The sequence below is a fragment of the Aspergillus puulaauensis genome, chromosome 6 (genome assembly GCF_016861865.1).
Source record: "Aspergillus puulaauensis MK2 DNA, chromosome 6, nearly complete sequence".
In the NCBI taxonomy this organism is placed as follows: Eukaryota; Fungi; Ascomycota; class Eurotiomycetes; order Eurotiales; family Aspergillaceae; genus Aspergillus; species Aspergillus puulaauensis.
In genome coordinates this window covers 1,974,668-1,995,093 of record NC_054862.1, presented here as the reverse complement: position 1 = coordinate 1,995,093, position 20,426 = coordinate 1,974,668, and the positions used below count along the sequence as shown (strand labels likewise).

General features: G+C 51.0%; 8 protein-coding genes across 8 annotated transcripts; 6 read left to right on the top strand and 2 right to left on the bottom strand.

Moving 5' to 3' along the window:
* Nucleotides 1-246: 246 nt before the first annotated feature.
* On the top strand, nt 247-2,412 carry APUU_60763A (putative glucokinase regulator family protein; the record flags this gene model as incomplete). The annotated part of the gene is made up of 4 exons (XM_041694039.1): nt 247-479; nt 541-994; nt 1,054-1,439; nt 1,491-2,412. The coding sequence occupies 4 exons, from the start codon at nt 247-249 to the stop codon at nt 2,410-2,412; spliced, it is 1,995 nt and encodes a 664-aa protein (XP_041559909.1).
* A 1,600-nt stretch (nt 2,413-4,012) lies between these two features.
* Nucleotides 4,013-6,697, top strand: APUU_60762A (uncharacterized protein; the record flags this gene model as incomplete). Its single annotated transcript, XM_041694038.1, has 1 exon — nt 4,013-6,697. One exon carries the CDS (start codon nt 4,013-4,015, stop codon nt 6,695-6,697), a length of 2,685 nt encoding a protein of 894 aa, XP_041559908.1.
* Nucleotides 6,698-7,066: 369 nt separating this feature from the next.
* On the top strand, nt 7,067-7,742 carry APUU_60761A (uncharacterized protein; the record flags this gene model as incomplete). Its single annotated transcript, XM_041694037.1, has 2 exons — nt 7,067-7,162; nt 7,215-7,742. The coding sequence occupies 2 exons, from the start codon at nt 7,067-7,069 to the stop codon at nt 7,740-7,742; spliced, it is 624 nt and encodes a 207-aa protein (XP_041559907.1).
* Nucleotides 7,743-7,936: 194 nt separating this feature from the next.
* Nucleotides 7,937-9,757, bottom strand: APUU_60760S (cytochrome P450; the record flags this gene model as incomplete). Its single annotated transcript, XM_041694036.1, has 5 exons — nt 7,937-8,589; nt 8,651-8,894; nt 8,964-9,448; nt 9,503-9,653; nt 9,713-9,757. The coding sequence occupies 5 exons, from the start codon at nt 9,755-9,757 to the stop codon at nt 7,937-7,939; spliced, it is 1,578 nt and encodes a 525-aa protein (XP_041559906.1).
* A 994-nt stretch (nt 9,758-10,751) lies between these two features.
* Nucleotides 10,752-12,578, bottom strand: APUU_60759S (uncharacterized protein; the record flags this gene model as incomplete). Its single annotated transcript, XM_041694034.1, has 2 exons — nt 10,752-11,717; nt 11,766-12,578. The coding sequence occupies 2 exons, from the start codon at nt 12,576-12,578 to the stop codon at nt 10,752-10,754; spliced, it is 1,779 nt and encodes a 592-aa protein (XP_041559905.1).
* A 1,511-nt stretch (nt 12,579-14,089) lies between these two features.
* APUU_60758A (antibiotic biosynthesis monooxygenase family protein) lies at nt 14,090-14,482 on the top strand (the record flags this gene model as incomplete). The annotated part of the gene is made up of 1 exon (XM_041694033.1): nt 14,090-14,482. The coding sequence occupies one exon, from the start codon at nt 14,090-14,092 to the stop codon at nt 14,480-14,482; it is 393 nt and encodes a 130-aa protein (XP_041559904.1).
* A 1,105-nt stretch (nt 14,483-15,587) lies between these two features.
* APUU_60757A (uncharacterized protein) lies at nt 15,588-17,514 on the top strand (the record flags this gene model as incomplete). The annotated part of the gene is made up of 6 exons (XM_041694032.1): nt 15,588-15,786; nt 15,857-16,831; nt 16,880-16,945; nt 16,994-17,056; nt 17,104-17,227; nt 17,271-17,514. The coding sequence occupies 6 exons, from the start codon at nt 15,588-15,590 to the stop codon at nt 17,512-17,514; spliced, it is 1,671 nt and encodes a 556-aa protein (XP_041559903.1).
* Nucleotides 17,515-19,279: 1,765 nt separating this feature from the next.
* On the top strand, nt 19,280-19,990 carry APUU_60756A (uncharacterized protein; the record flags this gene model as incomplete). Its single annotated transcript, XM_041694031.1, has 1 exon — nt 19,280-19,990. The coding sequence occupies one exon, from the start codon at nt 19,280-19,282 to the stop codon at nt 19,988-19,990; it is 711 nt and encodes a 236-aa protein (XP_041559902.1).
* Nucleotides 19,991-20,426: the final 436 nt, after the last annotated feature.

The following is a 20,426-nucleotide window of genomic DNA, read 5'->3' as shown; positions in this document are numbered from 1 at the left end:
ATAAACACATCAATACCACGTCGACTGTCGCGTGGCCTGTTCCATCCAGCGATGGATCTGGTTTCACGAATACGAGCTGCACAGTCGCGATAATTCGTCTGATCGCCAGCAGAATACGACGTTGGAGAAGGGCAATGTAACATTTGGAGAGTAACCTTGTTGCGGGGGTACTTATCACCTGCTTTGTACTTTCATATCAAGATACTTTCATTCCTGTTCATGCATATACTGAGACAGATCTATACAATGGACCTCAACACCCTCTCGCACCTCCAAACAGAGGCGTCAAACCCTCAAACCAGACACATCGACCAACTCTCCACACTTGATATGTGCAAGCTTATCAACACCGAAGATCATCGCGTAGCCGCAAGTCTCACCCCGTGTCTCCCCCAGATCGCAGGCGCAATCGACGCCTTAACACCTCGTGTCCGACGGGGTGGGAGAGTTATCTATGTAGGCGCCGGGACAAGTGGCCGGTCAGTCAACCACTCTGTGACTTGTCGGGATAGTAATAATATAATACCAGCATGTAAACAGACTCGGCATCCTCGACGCATCCGAAATCCCACCGACGTTCGCCGCTCCACCAGGACAATTCATCGGTCTAATCGCCGGCGGAGACGCCGCGATCCGTCGCGCCCAAGAAGGCGCCGAGGATAATATCGCTCTCGGCGAGACTGACATGGCTGCCCTTGACCTTGATCCCGAATTGGACAGTGTAATCGGCATCGCAGCGAGCGGGCGCACACCCTATGTTCTTGGTTGTATATCCTTCGCAAAGGGCGTCGGATGTGTGACGATCGGCGTTGTATGCGCGGAACCTTCTGCACTTGGAGCATCTGGGGATATGGATTTCCTTATTGCGCCTTTACCGGGGCCAGAGGTTATCAGTGGGAGTACGAGGTTGAAAGCTGGGACTGCGACGAAGCTTATGCTTAATATGTTGAGTACGGGGACGATGATTCGGGTTGGGAAGACGTTTGGGAATACGGTATGTCCCTTCACCTATCACTTACTTAGGTACTTGATGGGTTTGACTTAATGTGGTAGATGGTTGATCTCATCGCATCGAATGCGAAGCTGCGTCAACGCTCGCGAAATATCTTTCGCCGGTTTAATGCCGACTTTCACTCATTCTCGAATGAGGATATTGACGCGCTGTTAACTCGGTGTGATGGGAGCGTGAAACTGGCCTTGCTTGTCGCGGAGACTGGACGGTCTGTTGGAGAGTGTCGGCAGGACCTTGAAGCCTGTAACCAGCAGCTGTCAAAGGCTCTAGCCAAGGTTAAACTTGCTATTATAGGGTCGAAATACAGTAACGGACGTGAGAAAAGGCTAGTGTTGTGTGTCGACGGTGGCGGGACGAAATGCGCTGCGGTGGTTGCAGACCAAACTGGTGCTGTATTGGGTCGTGGAGAGGCTGGTCCATGTAATATGTACGTCTTACGCTTTTCATCCAAGTGTACAGATTAACTAACAGCTATCAGAACCGACGGCACTTGTCTAGATACTCCAATGGGGACTCTAAGCACCGCAGTGCAGGGAGCTCTACAAAACGCGCAGATATCAAGCCCAAACCAGAACATACTATCACGTTTCGAAAGCGCCTGGATTGGACTAGCTGGAATGGACAGACCAGGACTACGCGGGAAGACTGAATCAAAAATCACAGCAATATTGGGCAAACCATCCAGGCTCTTGCGGTTATCAAACGACGTGGACTTGCTCTCCGCCGTGATGGCCCGGCATCCTGATACATCTTCTGTGATAGTTCTCATCGCCGGTACTGGCAGCATTGCAATGCGATATAGCGCGGAATCGGGTAAGGAACCAACAAGAACTGCTAGATCAGGAGGCTGGGGCCATCTTCTGGGTGACGAGGGTGGTGGATATTCCATTGGACTGGACGCAGTTAAGCATACGTTGAAAGTCTGCGAAGAGGTCAGGCTTGGTCTACGCCCTGACGAGCCGGAATTTGGGCAGCTTGAACAGGCAATTCTGCAACATTTTAGTCTCTCAAAGTCAAGGGACATGGACCTCTTGAGCGAGGTTCTATCAGGACAGGACGGCGAAAGCGTCAAGATGCGCATTGCAGCAGTGGCCCAGCCTGTGCTCGATTTAGCTGTCACCGATACTACAGCGATGGGAATTGCATCGTCGCAGGCAAAGGCACTGGTTGATACGGTTCTAGGACGGTTGATAGACCCTAGATCGTCCACTGCTCTTCCGCCCGAGAAGACAGGGCTTGTTCTTTCCGGTGGAGTTCTCATGCAGGAAACATATCGAGAGCTAGTTCTTGAGCAATTGGCTGGAAAAGGAATTAAATTCGCATATGTTGAGGTTGTTTCAAATGCTGGTGCTCTTGGGGCACAGTCTCTTGCCTCGTTGGAAGCTCAACAGATTGAATAACTAGATGAAGATATAGCTAGACCGGAAATAGTACTCATGCATCGCTCAGTCGCCCTTTTATACGAAAATAAATATCGCGAAATCACATTTTCTTCAACTCCACCTCTGACCAAGGCATTGGTGCCTTTAGATAGCAGTCCCTGCAAGTACATGCACTCTTCTAGTCATTCAGAAGATGAAGGTCGCAACAGGTTGACACCAGAACGGATTGATAAGGCGCTGGTCTGAATAGTCTCGAACTTCCAATATTGCACAATACGTCTTCAGGTGGTCCTCGAGAGTCGAAGCGGTCTAGACCTTGGGAGCTGTCAACTCAGCACTCATCGGAGTAGGGATATTCGGCCGATCGCTTGCTCCAAAACTCAATGTCCAACTGTCTTACCGCATATCCAATCGCCTTGTCGAAATCATTGTTTCAAGCAAGATGGATTCGAATTGTCTACGTGTCCATGATCATCTTGGTAGGTGGTGGGTGGCGGATGGCAACCTCGTGGACCATTAGCACTATATAATATTCCTGATCGTGCCTCCACCGTAGTATCTAACGGCCTGGACGGATAGATGATATTAATATAAACGGTTATTTTTAGTAACCCATGAAGCTGAGAGGCAGGTATATTCTGTGCTATACGAATGATCCGGGATATATCTCCGAGCAGCGTGCACTTTCAAAGCCGCTGTAGCATGCAAACACATTTTCTGCTTCGTATTCTCTCATACCTGCAGCTGAAGCAAAACCCTGTCAGATCAAGAAATTGTGGTGGAATTTAACCACTGACAGCTCCCTCTTGCCGACCAACACGGGTACAACACAACGTCTCCACGATGATCTTACTCTACGAAGCGCACAACAGCCGACAGAGACCGACGAAGCCAATGATTGCTTAGCAGTCGTGGAATCCCCTCTAAGGACCTGGAAGAACCCTGGAACAGCGCGATCAGTGCGCGCTTGGACGCCACAAGTCCCAGCGGGCCCGTTAGTTGGCAACTTGGCATTAATTGCGAGAGCGCACGGATCCAGCGTGGTGCTTGTTGCGTGTGTGGCGTCAGGCAAGACTCGAGATTGAATAATATTCTCCTCCCTCCTCAGACTCAGAGAGTATCCATTTCTTACGGCGGCGGGCCAGGGGCGTGGCGTCGTGATATCACTGGAAATCCAATCACAAATATTCGACCCCCGTTTGGTAACGAGTAACAAGCAACGACCAGTCTGGCCCTGATTTGCTAGCCAATAGCGATACGAGGTCTGAAACTGAAAAATCTGAGCTCCTCTGGCTCGTGGGGTCGTGGTGCTGTATATCGCGCCACCATGGGCCCTGTGGAGTCTTCTATGGAGTAGGGCTGTGGAGCGAGGGCCCCATTGCCAAATTATATCGAATAATTTCTCGATACACGCCTGCTGGAACTGCCCTCAGTGTATGTCATAGGCCGCGCGGTGGACGCTTACTCAAAGCAGAGAGCCGATCTTAGCTTGGTCCTTTTCGCTGCTTGAGACCAGACGAGATCCGATCGTGCCCCTAATCTATCTAATCCTCATCCTCCCACTGTATTTCCAGTTTTCAGTTTTCACCCTGGAGTCTGTGTATACTCACTGCAGCCCATGGACGAAAAAGACCACGACAAGAAAGACCATTCGAGCTCCGATGGCACCTACGTTGGCGAGTCCAGCGCCTCGCCCAGCAGCCACCTCAAGGTCGAAACGAACCTCAACGATGTCGAGCCCGGCCCGATGAGCACGGCCTCGTCGCGGCGAGAACAGGCCACCCGGTTCGAAGATGACCTGCAGCTGATGCAAGCCGAGCGCGTGGTGTCTCAATCGACGCAAGCCCAGAGCCAGCACGGGCGCAGCTCGATCGCCCGATCGCGATCGCACCGCAGCCACATCGACGAGTTCGACGAGGCCACGAACCCCCTGCACGAGAAGTCCGCCATGTACACGCCCCCGGAAAGCCCTGCGACGAAGCTCTCTGCGTTCGTGAAGAAGGTGCACGAGTCCAGCTTCATCGTCCGATACCTGACCTACATCGTCCCCGTCGTGCTGCTCCTCCTGATCCCGCTGCTGCTCGGCGCGCTGAAATACACCGAGACCAGCGTCGGCGGCGTCGAATTGATGTGGTTCTCGATCTGGCTGGAGATTGTGTGGTTGACGCTGTGGGCTGCGCGCGTGGTGGGCAAGTGTATCCCGCCGGTGGTGAGCGTCGTGGCCAGCATCTTCACCAACAACGCGAAGAAGTGGCGCGACATGGCCAAGCAGCTGGAGGTGCACTTTGTGCTGTTCTTCTGGTGGCTTGCCGTCGAGATTTCCTTCCTGCCGACGACGAAGAACCACCATGTGGACGGCGATAAGCGCACGCGCAGCTGGGAGAGCACGCTGAACAAGCTCATCATCGTGGGCCTGGTCTGGACGGTGCTGAACCTGGTGGAAAAGGTCCTGATCCAGCTGATTGCGATTAGCTTCCACCAGCGCACGTACGACGACCGCATCCAGCTCAACAAGTTCCAGATCGGCAGCTTGACGAAGCTGTATCACTTCTCGCGGTCTCGCATCACCGAGGAGGACGACGCATTCGAGCAGAACAACAACGAGAAGGAGTCGGACAATCCCAAGAACCCGCTGCAGTATGCCACCAAGGCCGGACGAGTAGCCCAGAAGGCCGTGAAGAACGTCAGCAACAAGGTCGGCGATGTTGCTGGGGGAGTTCTTGCAGACTTTACAGGCAAGCAGGGGAAGAACAGCGGAGATCCATACCAGGTCATTCTGGCCCTGCTGCGGTCGACTTCAGGCTGCCAGGTGCTTGCTCGTCGTCTGTATCGGACGTTTGTGCGCGACGGCTTTGACACGGTCTTCTCAGGCGATCTGAAGGAGGCGTTTGACGACAACGAGGAGGCAGAGGCGGCATTCTCCATGTTCGACCGCGACATGAACGGCGACATCTCGATGGAAGAGCTCGAGGCTGTCTGCGTTGATATCGGCCGTGAGCGCAAGTCCATCACTGCCTCGCTCAAGGACCTGGACTCGGTCATATCCAAACTGGACCAGGTGTTCATGTTCTTCGTCTTCATCATCATCGTCATCGTCTTCCTTACCCTGATATCAACCTCCGCAGCAGGAGTCTTGACATCGGCCGGCTCAACCATCCTCGCTCTCTCCTGGATGTTCTCGACCACTGCCACCGAGTTCCTCCAATCCATCATCTTCGTCTTCGTCAAGCACCCCTTCGACGTCGGCGACCGCGTCACCATCTACGGCAACGCCGGCGACAACGGCCTCGGCGACGACTACTTCGTCAAGGAAATCGCCCTGCTCTACACCGAGTTCAAGAAGATGCAGGGCCACATCGTGCAAGCCCCGAACAGCGTCCTCAACAACCTCTTCGTCCTGAACCAACGCCGCACCGGCGCCCTGGCCGAAGCCCTCCCCATCGTCATCAAATACGGCACCACCATCGACCAAATGGAGCGCCTCCGCCAGCGCCTCGTCGAGTTCGTGCGCAGCGAGAAGCGCGACTTCCAGAGCATGATCCTCACCGAGCTCCGCGAGGTCACAGAGAACCTATCACTCACCCTGAACGTCGTCTTCTTCTATAAATCGAACTGGCAGAACGAAGGCCTCCGTCTCCAGCGCCGCAACAAGTTCATCTGCATGCTCATGGTCGCTCTCCAGGAAATCGGCATCGAGGGCCCTCGCATGAACCTCCAGGGTTACCATGTCAATACGCCCATGCATATTGCCTACGCTGGGCCTCCGCCTACTGGTGCTCCGCCGCCCACATACCAGGACCAGGATTCTACAGCAGCCGCACAAGAGGGTACCGGACCCGGCCAAGTCCGCATCGACGAACACTCGCAGAGCATCCCCGAGAACAGCGGCAGCAGCAGCGGCGTGCAGCACCGCCCCTCCATTCTCCGCCGGGGCATGGACACCGCCGCAGCCCGATCCCGCGGCCAGTCCGTCAGCAAGCCCAAGCACGTCGACTTCTCGCTCGGCATGTCCGACATCTCCTCGAACGATATCATGGGCGATGTGTTCGAGGACCGCGGTAGTAGCTCGCAGGTGGATGATGTGGTGCGGAATGCGAACCAGCAGGCTGCGGACCGCCGGATGCAGGAGATTGCGGAGGAGGAGCGCAATTCGTCTCAGGAGGCTAGGTCTTCTGCTGATGGGAGGAGTGTGCGGAGTGGGACGTCTTCTGCCAGACATCGGTTTGGCAGGAGGAGGGGGAGTGTTAGTCGTGAGCGTGGGGGGGATATAGAGGCTGGGTCTGCGAGGAGTGTACGCGACTAGGGTATATAATTAGGGTGGTGCATTGTTATTTCGTTATATATCCATTAAATATACATATATTCAGTTATATCATATTACCAGTAGTGGTTTTGTATCTCAGTGCTATGACAGTGACCATTGATTAGGGCTGTGTGAATATATAGTCGTGTTCTGGTCAATGACACTTTCAAGGACCAAGCAGTCCAAGGGGTATGGCTGATCTGCAGGATGTCGTAGCAAGGTCACTGCATAATTATAAATATATACGGATATTTATGAATATAATGGCCCCCAGCAAAGCCACGCCAAGGTGGGGCAGTGCCATGATCACCTCATGTACAGAACAGCAAGCCTAGTCTACTCATCTACACCACTTGACAAGGCCTCACAATGACGACTCTACTATCCCTTCTGTGCGCCGAAAACTGGTGGTGGGACTCGGGCGAGGAGAGCTATATCAAGTTCCACGAGGATGGCACCGGCGAGGTGAGTCAGTCCCATCTTGTACCCTTTCACCGGTTCAAGCTGACGTCCCAAGCTGGTCGCTCGCTGCGAGCTCTGTTTATTCATTGCATCCCATTTCAACTGGAAAGCGCACGATCCAGCTTCTTTAAGCAATGAAATCGACTCTGCGACTTCCTGGCTGTCTACCTGGCGGCCAAGCGATATTGGCCAGATTGACATCGAAATGACACTCACAACCCGCCGCGTTCAAATGGGCAATATGGACATGAAACGATGGAAGATCAACGAGGACATACTTACCGAAGACGCATTCCTTCCTAGGAGACTTACTCTGCGGTTGCAGAAAGGCAGATTCATGACTCCCACAGATGCTCGATACGTCCATCGGATTTCATACTATTTAACCTTCCACTATCGTCTCTCCTGCAGCCCTTCGCCGTTTCCAGGACAGGATATGTGGAAGGATGCTGGTGGAGCGCCAGAAAGCCTTCGGTTTTGGGAATGGAAGGAGTTCGAGTCTCATGAACGGTCGGTTCAGTGGCAAATGGGTCTGGGGGGGAAGATATTTAATACATGCAAAAGGGCTATAAATTTGGATTGATATAGGTCTCGGCTGAGTCTTGATTAGTTATTATGTTTCTTAAGCCTATCCTTAGCCAGTGAACTTGATTACTATATTGACAGCGGTTCATATCAACGAGCAGGGCCTCCAGAAATATTAATTAATACTTGATCTACCAAATTAGCTGTACAGTCTAGAGTCGTTATATATAATTACAATATCCTGAATCAATCTCAATAAACATCCTCACAACGAGCCCTGCGGAACTGAACAACAGGTCCCTCCCCAGCCATAACCGACCACGCCTTCATACTATACCCACATTCCTGCCCTGGAACCCTTCGAGAACAACACGGAGCCCCAGGCGCCAGACGCAGATCATACAGGAATAACGTCCGCGCAAGCATCACATTGAGTTCCAACCAGCCCAATCTCCACCCAACACACATCCTTGGGCCGATCCCAAAAGGCGCAAACCCCTGAAGGGCTCTACTGACACTCTCCTCAGTTACCCCCGTGGCTGGGTCAACCAACCACCGCTCGGGCTGGAAACTGTTGGGCTGGTCAAAGTACTCCGGGTTTCGCTGCATGGTGTACAGCGATGTGGCCACGATGGTCCCTTCCGGGATATGCTCCCCACCGGCGAGTGTCAATCCGCCCTTTTCCACACTTCTGAGAGATGCCAGAGGTACTGCGGGGGCTAGACGCAGGGCCTCATTTATACAAGCTTGTAGGAACTTGCAATCGTTGATCTGAGTGATCCGTTGGATCTCGTCTGCGGTTTGAAATGTCCTCCGGACTTCGGAAATCGCACGGGCCAGTGCATCTGGGTTATGGAGGAGGTAGAATATCGCGGCGGACATTGTTGTCGATGTGGTATCAGCGCCTGGCATCTTGTTATCTTCTATCAACCCAGACAGACATGAGGATAGAGGCGAGGTACGTACCAGCCGTGAGCAGCAACATCGACTCAATCCAGAGATCCTTCGTCCTGTATTTCAAACCACGTTTGTGGTCCTCCGCTTCCATCAGGGCGTCAAAGAGGTCTCGATTTGTCTCTTTCCTCCCCTGAGCCACACGGGCCTTGACTCGATTGTAGGTGTAGGTCCCGGTGCGGATGATGTTTCGATACACAGCAGGAAGAAAGATTTGGTCGAGTTTCCACTCGTACATTTTAGGCTGCGTGAGGGACTACACTCGTCAACTAGCAGTTCATGCATGACTGTAGAGGCGAGGAAAGAGGGGGAAAATGGGACATACCATCGAGCTTCGCCGCGACATCTCCGTGTACGCATCGGTAATCCACCGCATCCCTGGTGTCTGTAACATGTCGAGCCCCTTTCCATACACGATATCACTGATGACATCGAAGGCGAGTCGTTCGCACATCACCGCCATATCCTGTTCGGGTCCCCAGCCGGCCTCTTTCCCTTCACCCTCTAGTACAGGCTGCGGTACTATCTCGTCCGACACAAGCAGCCGCGACGTGAAGCGCTCGACATTGGCCAGAATCCGCCCCTCGAACTGCTGTAACCCGCGATCTGAAAACACCGGCCCGATTACCCGGCGCTTGAATGCATGGATCGTCTTATCGACCGTGCTAAGAATATTCCCGCTGCGACGGCTGGGACTGAATGCTACCCATGCGTCAGGCTTTCGGACGTTTGCTCCTACTGAGTATATAGCCGCCATTGCGGATGGGTTGTTGAAGTAGAGAGTATTCGGGCCGGCGCGGATGGTTTCTCCTGGTGGGAATCAGATATCCTTTCTGATTCATGAAGAGGATCGTATTCACATACCATATTGCGCATGCCATGCCTGGTGCGTTACATGCATATCACCCCGCCATATATAATACGCGGCATACCAGTTGCTGATGGCAGCCAGTTTGGGTCCGGGATACTTTGCCAGCGGATGGAGGGTGAGGCGGTATATTGATAGTATTAGCAGCTACCATTCTGTCAGCTACGACAATATCGCGACAATAGCGGTATGGAGATACAACGCACGTAGGAGACTACTGCCGCAGCTGTAGCAAGCACAAGTAAGCCCATGTTGGTTAGAGCAGAAGCCCTTGTAGACAGTTTATCGCACGAGAAGAGCTCGTCACGGGAGAAATGTGCAAGGGAATAAAGGGTTGTTTTGAACTTGATCGCATCGTAAGAAGGGAAATATGTACACAAAGCTGTAGATAGGGCGGGGCGTCGCTTTATTATTATTATAGAACAGCCACGGGCCTCGCGGGCCAACTGACAAAGGAGAATAGATACAAAAAGCTCGACTCAGTTCAGCTTCAGAAGTAATCTAATCGATACCAATGAGCCGCAGTGCAGCTACATCATCATACACCACGAGCCGGAAGATATTTGGGGGCCCTCAGCCAACAACTGCGCCGCCTCCTCCGCCTCCTCCGCGCCCCCTGCAAGCGCCCGAGCACGTCCATGTGGGAATGACACGTACCTAGTTGGGTATTAAGAGCCGCTGAGTTCCGATAATCTACAGCTGTCAGTAAGCCGCCCCCAGAGCGCTGTCGCCATGACATATGTCGTCACCGGCCCCTAGGGCTGCCATGCATTATTGTTGGCTGTGTTTCTCACGCACATGAATGGATTACCATTAGCGTTTCTATTCTTGCTCGTTAATCTAACCTAAAGCGAGACAAGCTAATGTAAAGCCGGTGGATAGCCACCAACGGGATTGAGCCACGCTTAACACCGTCAGATCTCTTGGCTAGGCGCGCATAATGCTGCCAGATCGGGATGCAAGACGTCAGTACTAAGACCACTGCATAACTGCCCGACGTGGGTTGACATGCTTAGAGGTGCTATGACGGTGCCTGCAGTGCATATTTTCAGACGGACACTGTTGGGTACATTCCCAGCTTACAATATGCGATTTACAAGTGACATGTTGGAAAGAGCCTTGTCCATTCTATGACTTCACTTGATAGAGCCTGGTGCCAGTTTATCGCCAGTGATATTAAAAAGTAGCAACACAGAAAGGTGGTTACACATGCAGGTACATAAGCCCTATATCGTATTCACATCCCTAAATCCGGCACAGTCCATCATCGTCCCAATCCTCGCTCCCCACGCCCTTCCGCGTAATAAACAAGCCAGTGGGGTCCCGTTGCTTCTTTATCCTATACAGATCCTCGTAATTCTCGCCCCAGAATGATTTCTGAAAGTCTACCTCGTTGGCGTCCGCTTCATTCACATATGCACCCATAGTATCCGGCTCAAGGGACCGAAGAATGGCCACTTTATTATCCGTAATGTCCGCCGTAATCTCAGCCTGCTGGGCAAAGGTTGTATCTGCATCCCAGCGCTTCGTGAAAAGGACATGGATGGCGGCCTCTCTCCAAGCCAGATTCAGGCCGCTGCGGATGTGCTTGTTTCTGGCGACTTTGCCGCCGGCGACTACAGTCCCTTGGATATATTCTCCTGGACTAAGGTCGAGACGAGAGAGGGCGCTTGATATCTGGGCAGGGCCGTCCTGTTTTGCAAGTAAGGAGCGAGATAGAAGCCGCGAGCCCAGTTGGCTGAATATTCCGGTGGTTTCATTTTTTGGAAGGACAGCGGAGAACATGCCTGACACTGTGGGAAAGGGAAAGACGTTGACGGATGGTGTTACCCCAGTTGCCTTTTCCAAGTCAGATATCACTGGACGGATGAGTTTCTCGGGGATACTGCGATCAGTCTGGTTGATAAACACGATGAAAAGCTCGAATGTCGAACTCTTCACGGACGGAATGCTTCTCGGCGTAATCATATAATACCCAGTACCGCCATTGTCATTCAGCTCCAGCAGGTGGTTGTGGACCGTTTCCACGCCATCCCAGAATCGAGTGCTAGATGCTGGTAATGTGTAGTTTGTTCTCACGGCGATGGCTGGGTGGTCAGGGTATGCGTTTACTGTCACTCTTACAACGACGCCGAATGATCCCCCTCCTCCCCCTCGCAAGGCGAAGAACAGGTCGGCGTTTTGATATGCATTTGCAAACACAAATGAGCCCTGCTGCAGTTAGTGAAGGAGCAGAGCTGATACAATAAGAAGTCATACATCTGCAAGAACAACCTGAAACTCCAGCGCATTGTCGCTCGCCATGCCATGAAGCCACCCCATGGCCGAGTGGCCTCCCCCTTGGATATACCCCCCGGCCATGCCAACAGTGCTCGAGAACCCCCCAACCACCATGACGCCCTTGGAACCCAAATACGCGTATAGTTCCCCCAACTGAACCCCAGCGTCGACAGTAACCGCCCGCACCCCTCTCGGCGGGGCAGTCCCAGCCGGAACAGCAGGGACAAAGCTATCCGTCAGCTCAATTCCTTTCATATTCCCCGTGAAAATCTGCAAAAAGCTAGGCGCAGTTGACCTTCCCAGGAAATCATGGCCTGTATTCCTAATGACGAGTTTGACATTATGCCTCGCGGCAAACTTCACCGCTGCCTGTATATCCCGCGCTGTCCTCACTGCGGCGGAGAACAGGGGGATTCTACCCTGGCCGCATGGTACAGACTGAGGACTTGCAGCGTAACATTGTTCGTCTCGCTCAGGGGATGAACCCCAGTTTTCGTACTGCATGGCCCCTGGCTGTAACGCACGATAACTTGAGTTGTGCGCATTGGATTGAATGTAGGTACACTCTGCTGCATTGAAATGTGATGAATGGCAAGGATATGCCAGTGGTTTCAGTGCGAGGAGATTCCCGTCTATCGTGGAATTGAGGGCTTCCCAGTCACCGTCCGTTGGCCAGCATGGTAGATCAGGGGTGCAGCGACAAGATATGGCTCCTTCATTAATGTCCGGGGTTAGAAGAGCCTGAACTGTCAAAATGCAAAATAAACCGAAACCAAGCAAAGACACCCTCATTTTCGCTAGCCGGGTATAAAACAGCCCTGCTGCTGTTCTTGGGGGTTTATCTGGCTAATTATACCAAGTGACAAAGATACATAACAATGCGGCAGATGGGGCCACGCGGGTCGATGCCACATTTGCAACGGGGCTGAGCAGGGCACCAACTCCCATTCATAATCACAATCCATGTCAACGATATCCCTGTCATAGATACAAATCCAATTGGTTGCTTGACAGAACACCTCCCGCTTGCGCATGCGCACCCCCTGCAGCTAATTGTCGCCGTCATCATTGCTCCTATCCATCCAACTCGTCTAAATTCCCCGCCAGTGTAACGAGTCAGTTTCCCTCATGCGCAGCATTGCCCCATTGCGGATGGTGTAGCTCCTGTCTAAGCACTGGACATCAACACTGCCACGACAATTCCGGTTATTTGTTGGAGGCGCGTCAGCGCTTTTCGGCATATCGGCCGCCTGGTCACTGAAAAGCCTATCCCAGTCACCGAAGAGTCTATGGATCTGTACGACTCTCCAAACTGTGGCTGGTGAGTTTTAGGTTGCCCATGTAAACTAACAACGCTTTTGTTATACTACACCGGACGTTGTTCCATTCCCTGGAAATACTGTCTTTCATCTACTCTGGCTCTGTCTACGAGTCTTACCTGCTTCTTCCCATTATCGATTAGGTTGTGATGAGGTAGCCAAGTGGTTCATTTAGCTGAAAGGGAACTATGGCCTGGGAAATTGATTCTAGGGGGTATTTGAAACTATCATTGACTGATGTCTAGTAAAAGAATTGTCGGTATCTCAATAGACCTATCCTGCTTTTTTTTTTTCTTCGCGTGAGTACGTACTGAATAGGGATCTTCCAGTCAGTGGATTCCCATAGTTCGCATGCACTAAGAAATAAACAGATCGCCCGGGTCTCAGATAGCCATAGATCAAACAGGTTCACCAACAAAAAGAGCGCCCAACATATAACGTTTCTTGTCTTCTGGACTAGAAGTGCATTTGAGGATAGAAGAAGCTTACATCAAGCGGCTGGAGAATATGAGAGAAATCCTCTTTACATACATGGCCACGAGCGAAAGGCAAACCTCTTCACAGTTTGGGAAGGCATATTGAAGGTAGATTCGGACGCCGGACCTCACGGACAGTCCGAAGTGCGAAGACCGAGTGCGAAAGGTGGATACAACCTCCTCCTGCGTCTGGACGGGGTGTGGGAACTTGGACGCTGTTATCCAATACGTACCCAGGAATGTGATACTTTCAACTTGTCGACGTACTATGCCCCCATACAGAGTCCATGGGCTTTTACGAGAACGGGGCGAGGCGGACTGTATCGCAACCACGGAGATTACAACAGTCCTTGGCTGCGAAGAGATAAGTAGAGCGAAGCCTCCTCTGATCCGTCTGTTCAAAACACCCATCCTCGAAGAAAAGTTCCTCCCTCGGGGCCTTGCCTTGCATCTTTTCCCACATACCCAGCATCCTATCTACAGAGCTATCATTCGCCCTCAGCACAAAATGGCGCCTATTCATAAAGCTATCGATAAGTCGACCACCTTCATGGAGATGCTTGCAACCAATCCTCCCGTCGCGCCTGTTGTGCTTCTCAATGTTATCTCGATCCCCGAAGAAGCCGACAAGAAGTCCTTCCTAGACACTTGGGCCCGTTCTGCCGAAGTTCTCAAGAGGGCCCCTGGTTATATATCGACCCAACTCCATCACGCTATTGGAGACGGCAACTTTATTGTCAACTACGCCGTCTGGAGGAACAATGTTGATTTGAAGAATGCTTTGACATTGCCTGATTTTGTCCACGTCTGCGAAGGTTTTCCGGAGGGGACCGAGTTCCGTGCAGCCGTCTTGCAGAAATCTGAGATTGACGGTATTTGTGTGGGTGTGCCGACTGAATAACATAGGCGAGTGACACAGGGTTTCAAGCAATAATATAGCAGGCCATAGTACTAGGAAGAGCACAGCGTTTGTTAGGAGCTATTGGAATATCAGCTTATATGTTAGCCTAAGTCAGCATGTATAACCGCTTGGGTGAAAGAAACATATTCTTGTTCAATACAAGATCAAAGATAGGATATATTCACTGCCAGTCCAGAATAGAAACATATTGCCTCTTGGCTCCACCAGTTGGGGAGAAAGAACAAGACACTGTGCAGCGAAACAAACTATAAAATAGTGTGTTGATAACAAAATGGTAGCCATTACTTCTGGCAGCCATAGGCAGGAATAATGGTGAAGCTTATTCAACGAGCAAGACAGGTCTGTGCCTCGAAATAGGTGGTTCCGACGGCTCTGGCGTTGATCTCAATATCGGAAATTGTCGAACCCATAACGGCTCCCATTCACCACTACTTGGCAAGAAGAATTTCAAAACCGTGCAGGTACTTGGCAAAGCATACTGGGGCGGAGGTCCTGACGTCCGGCACATTCATATTGGTAATGCTGGAAACGGTTTCTTACGGTTGCAAGGCAGCAAGCATCTGATTTATCTTCACGCCGCGTCTTTACAACGGTGCTTTAATAGATAACTCGTTCGTTGATTTAGAAGGGACTTGGCAGGCAAAGTATGAACCACTCGAACGCGCCTACTTATCTTCACTATGCTATGTTATGGACCTAGACGCCAGGGTCTCGTGGAGAGATCCAAAAATATCATTCCTGTCAAATAACGAGCTGCAGATCGAGTGGAGGACTTTAGCGGATCTAGGCTTGGCCACGAATGACGATTTGAGACTCGCGGAAACCAGCGTCTTTCAGTTAGAGGTGCGGCTCAATACGAGTGCTTGATTATGATGAGCAGACCCAAAGTGCACATCATTGTCATTCCTGAACGGTCAACCCTAAAAACTGGGCCTCCATCAGAACATGAACGGCTTGGCAGGGTCTCAGGGTCTGAGGGACTGAGCTGCAAATACGCATGGCGTTCATACAATAAATAACTAGGTCCAGATCTGCTGAATGGCTGCTCTAGAAACTCAACTCGCTGTCAGCTCATCGCACCACAATGGTGAATATCCGGCGAACCTGGCTGTCTTCCAGCCTGGCCCTGGCCCTTTTCGCTCAGCAAGGCTTGTCCCTGGTTTTTGAAGACACAGAAGCCCCCGATGCCGTCGAGACCCTTCTCCAGGCAGGAGCGCAGTCAAACGACGATGCTGCCTTTTCGATTTTCGATCGGCTGAGCAGAGACTCCTACTATTGGAGCGGTATGGCCTCGTGCGCACAGAGCATTTCGTGCGAGTGATAGGAAGATGGCTAACACGGGTTTCGCAACAGGTTCCCAGAATGGCCACAAGGCGCTGGCAAACCTCACCGTCGACGTCGGCGACGAAGAAGCGAATATCGTCTCAATGGAGAAATTCCGGCATCTGCTAGAGTCCGTCGAGTGTACCGATAATGGGATGGTCGTGGAATTCAAAGACACGCGTTCGTTCGGATACACACAGCGTGGATGGCAATGGGTCAACGACGATGATGACCGAAACTTGATTCTGGTCACCGGTAGGCAGCACTGTGGCTGGAACACTCATAGGGTGCCATTTGTCGTCTCATCAATTGTGTTCGACAAGCCGTCACTCAGGGCGAAGCTCAGCGGCGTACCGTCGGAATGGAAGAAGCTCTTTCGTAACTACGAGCTCACGTTGGGCAATGTCCCAGAATCGTCTATCAGCAAGCGAGAATGGGACTCTGAGGCTTCTTTGAGCTTCAACCACAACATACCCCTCGAGAAGTCGATACCTATTCCAGGTAGTGATCTCTCTGTGGATATCTCATGTGAGGGTTGTAAGACAGAGGGATCCTTCGATTTCGGTGTCCACATCAAGACCAGCTATGGAACCCCCGAGTCCGCTTCGTTAACGCTCTCGCCCAACGGCGTCTCTGCAAGCTTCACGCCCCGGCTTGGACTCAGTGGGAACATGACCAATGAGATATCCGACGAGGTCGAGCTCGTCAAGATCCCTGTCGATGGTATCTCAATTCCAGGTGGTATTCTTGACCTTGGCCCGGAAATCGTCTTTAGTTTCGGATATCAAATCGGCCCTGTCAAGGGCTCGGCTGGTATAACTTCCGGCGTGACTCTCAGCCTTGCAGACTCTGCCGAGCTTGAGATTGACTTCCTGGATCCGGATATTTCCGCTGGTGGATGGACTCCCCAGGTTGAAACTCTCCCCGTGAAGCTCGACGCTAAGATTGAGGCTGGGGCTGAGGTTTACACCAAGGCTGAGGTGCAATTCGCTGCGTCGATCCTTGGTATGTCTGCCGTGCCACCGTGATATTAATATTCCTGACGTCATCTAGACTACGGCTATGAAGCTGGTGTCAATCTGCGGCCGTACCTCGGAGCCACTATATCGGCCTCTACTGGTAGGCAATTCTTTACCCGACTGGATTCGATGTACTAATATCGCCTAGACAAGGGGGTGGGAGTCGATGTGAATCTGGGCGCGGGTCTTGGAGCTAATATCCAGGCCGGTGGTAAGTGAACTCCCATCAATGATCTGCCTATTCCCTAACGAAAATAGGTGCCAAAGCCTGCGTGGCCCCGAAGGCTGGGGTCAGTCTCAACGTCGACGTTGCAAAGTCTGATACACCCGAGGACCCAATGGTGGAGAAGACAGTTGCGGTATGTCGACCAACTCTGCGACTGTATCTCAGGAACTGCCACTGACTTGTCTGCAGGAGATTACAGCGCCAATGGAATCCCAATGCTTCAATTTCGGCCCAACCGGCTCGATAGGGTTGGGCTCGCCAACGTCAAGCAGAGTGGCTTCCACCTCTTCAATCGCATATACACACACGCCTTCAACTACACCATATACGCGCACTCCTTCAACTACACCGTATACCTCGCCACACCCCTCCACGACCTCGTCCTCGACACCGCATTCATCGTCTGCTACGCTAAGCCCGTATCACCACTACCGCAGACATAACCACCACCGGCATCATGGCGTGGGAGGACGTTGAATAGAAAGACGCTTGCATGTTACCGCAAATGTGCCTGAAAAACCTGAAAGGCCTGCACGCCTGAATCAAGTAATTTCAGTTCTTTCTTTGTCCAATTTAGTATATATACGGCTGCATTTGGTTCGGACCCATTAATTCGTTGCTACTCCTGTCTGGTCAGGGTAGTTTAATTAAATAATTAAGAATATTAACTATAGTTGAAACAGCCTTCATCTTCTTTATCTCGAGACTATTGTTTTGTAGATTTAAATTAAAGGAGTACTTCTTCATAGTTAGTCCACTAGAAATACTGTAGAAATAGGTTATCTATATTAGTGTTTCTGAATAATAGCATGACCCACTTAGTTACAAGGCACTGACTATTACAAAGGTCTACTTTTATTAACCTTATCAAGACGGCTAAACCTAATTCATATCAGATTTATAGTATGTATAACAGGTTTAACTTATATTTTCTTAGAGTAAGCTAGACTAATCATAGTAATATACGTATTATATACCCTCTTATCCAATTATTAGATCTCCTCCCTTACTATAAGATTAAGATCTAGTTAACTTGTACCTATCGGTACCGTTAGATCAAGAGTATCCGATAACCTGGTTAGCGGGGCGAAACGGGCTCCCATTGAACCACCCATCTGCCATCCTCTACCACCTGCCACCTGGGGGTATGCTACTTCCTGCTGCGGCATAACTGCAATTAGTCTAAGGCCACCTAGTTAAACTTTGAGCGCCGATGTGACGTTCAGCGTGAAATCCTTTCTCGAGGTTTCGCACCTTCGACACTGCGCGAGTGAATCTCGATTAAACCAATTCTCCGAAACACCTCGATCACCTTCTGGGCCCGAGGTTAATGAGACACCCCGACACGGCTCCAAGAATCACTGGCATCAAACCATAAGGCATGTTTAACCTTCTCACTGGTATTTAGAATTGTAACCCTAAGTTGCGGGATTTGTTAAGCTACGCGCCTTTAGCGGGTGAACCACTGACCGGGACACCGGGACAATAATTCCTGAGGTCTCATCATACAGGAGAGCGAATCATGGCCGAATCAGATGTCCGATGAGGCATTGGTAGCACGGACCAGCTATTACAGTAGATTCTAGGGCTTTGATTCGTAGCTCTGCAAAATAGTTACCCCTCAGAGCAAGTGGTCTTGTCTGGCACGGACATTCCAACGGCCGACTTGACATGAATGTAGGGGGTTGACGATAACCACAAATCCCACCTTGGGATTACTGGTACTCGTTGTTGAAAGCAAAGCCAGGGTAATACGTGCTCATTGTATGTTAATAGATATTAATATTGTTTCAGGGGCATAATCTGCAACAGCGGGACAACTACTAATAAAATATATAAACCGGACAAGGACCACTTGTTAAAGAAGTTAATGCAACAGTGATTATTTGAGGCGCTTAATTATGCGCGAGCATCGAAACAGTATGTGGGCGCACCACATTCAGAGTCAATGCTCGCGAGGGAAGCATATATCTGATCAGTTCAGAGGGTAAGGGCTTTACTATAAAAGTACCTAGAATGCGCCACGGAAAGGAATCACAGGACTTCTTGTTGCTTGGACCTTGCTGGCAAGTGTGGTTCGAGTGTGCGCAAGATAGTCTGCCTATAAAGTCTTGTCAATTTCCTCCATGCACGGATTGATTGAATCGTACTCTAACTACGAATTTATCTTTTCTGAAGAATAATAGGTTATCCTATCCTTTTGAAACAATGGCCTTCCGTCTTAGTCTCGCAGGTCTCCTGCTTGTCCAGTATACCTGCGCTTTACACAGCCCCCAAGGGACATACACACCAACAACCACAACCACGCCACGTCCAACTCCACGACCATGTAAGAATGAAGGACTGCAGTGGGCATACTACCACTTTGGCGAAGGAGATGTCATCCCATTCAACACCAACGGATCTAACTATAACATCGACGTCAGCGCTCTCAAACATACCCATCCCAATACCACTGGAACAACAGTGTATGCCAACGTGAATAGCACCGGGGCCAGTACACCAATCGACATATACGGCCATCAAGAGACTCCCGACTTCTTCGCTCTCAACCATCGCGGCTATATATACGCCAATACAACCGGCACCTACGCCGTTACTCTCATCGAGGTGGATGATGTTGCCTACTTCTGGTACAATGCAACCGCGTACGCAGGATGGAATGTAACCAATGCCGATATCTACGCTCATTTCGATACCGCCGATAGTCTGCATATTGAACTTGTGGCCGGACAATACCTTCCTATTCGCCTCGTCTATGCAAATGCACAGGGAGCTGCAAGCCTGCCTTTCTCGATCACAGCACCAGATGGCTCGGTTATTCTGGGCCCTAACTCCACAGCTTCACCTTCTATTGTGCAATACTCTTGCGATACGGTTACAGCTCCAAAGTTCCCGCCGTTTGGCTATGAGCTCTGAGCCCTTACTTCATGGTTGCAGGCATGTGTTGTGTGAAATATTACGGACCCTGCTACTGCAGCCGCTAGGGATAGTGGAATTGGATGGTCTGCCTGATGTCTAGCAGATTTCGAGTGTATGTTACGGGAAAGACCCGAAGCGAGCTAGTGGTGTACTAGAAGCTTAATAGAATAGCCAAGGAACTAGAATACACAGACCAGTAAAGTTCTGATATAGCGAACAGGGGTAATATATAATTCCTGGTATCAAAGACTGAATTCCCATACCCTAATGCCTCAGGCAATCGCCCCGCAAATAGCCCCGAAACCCGCACTAGACTAGATAAAAGAAAATACAGATATCTTTTACTAACTATGTATTATAACTCTATAATCCCTCCAGGGCCGCCGTATTAGTATTGCGGGCACACACATACACGATGGGACGAATGGGCCAA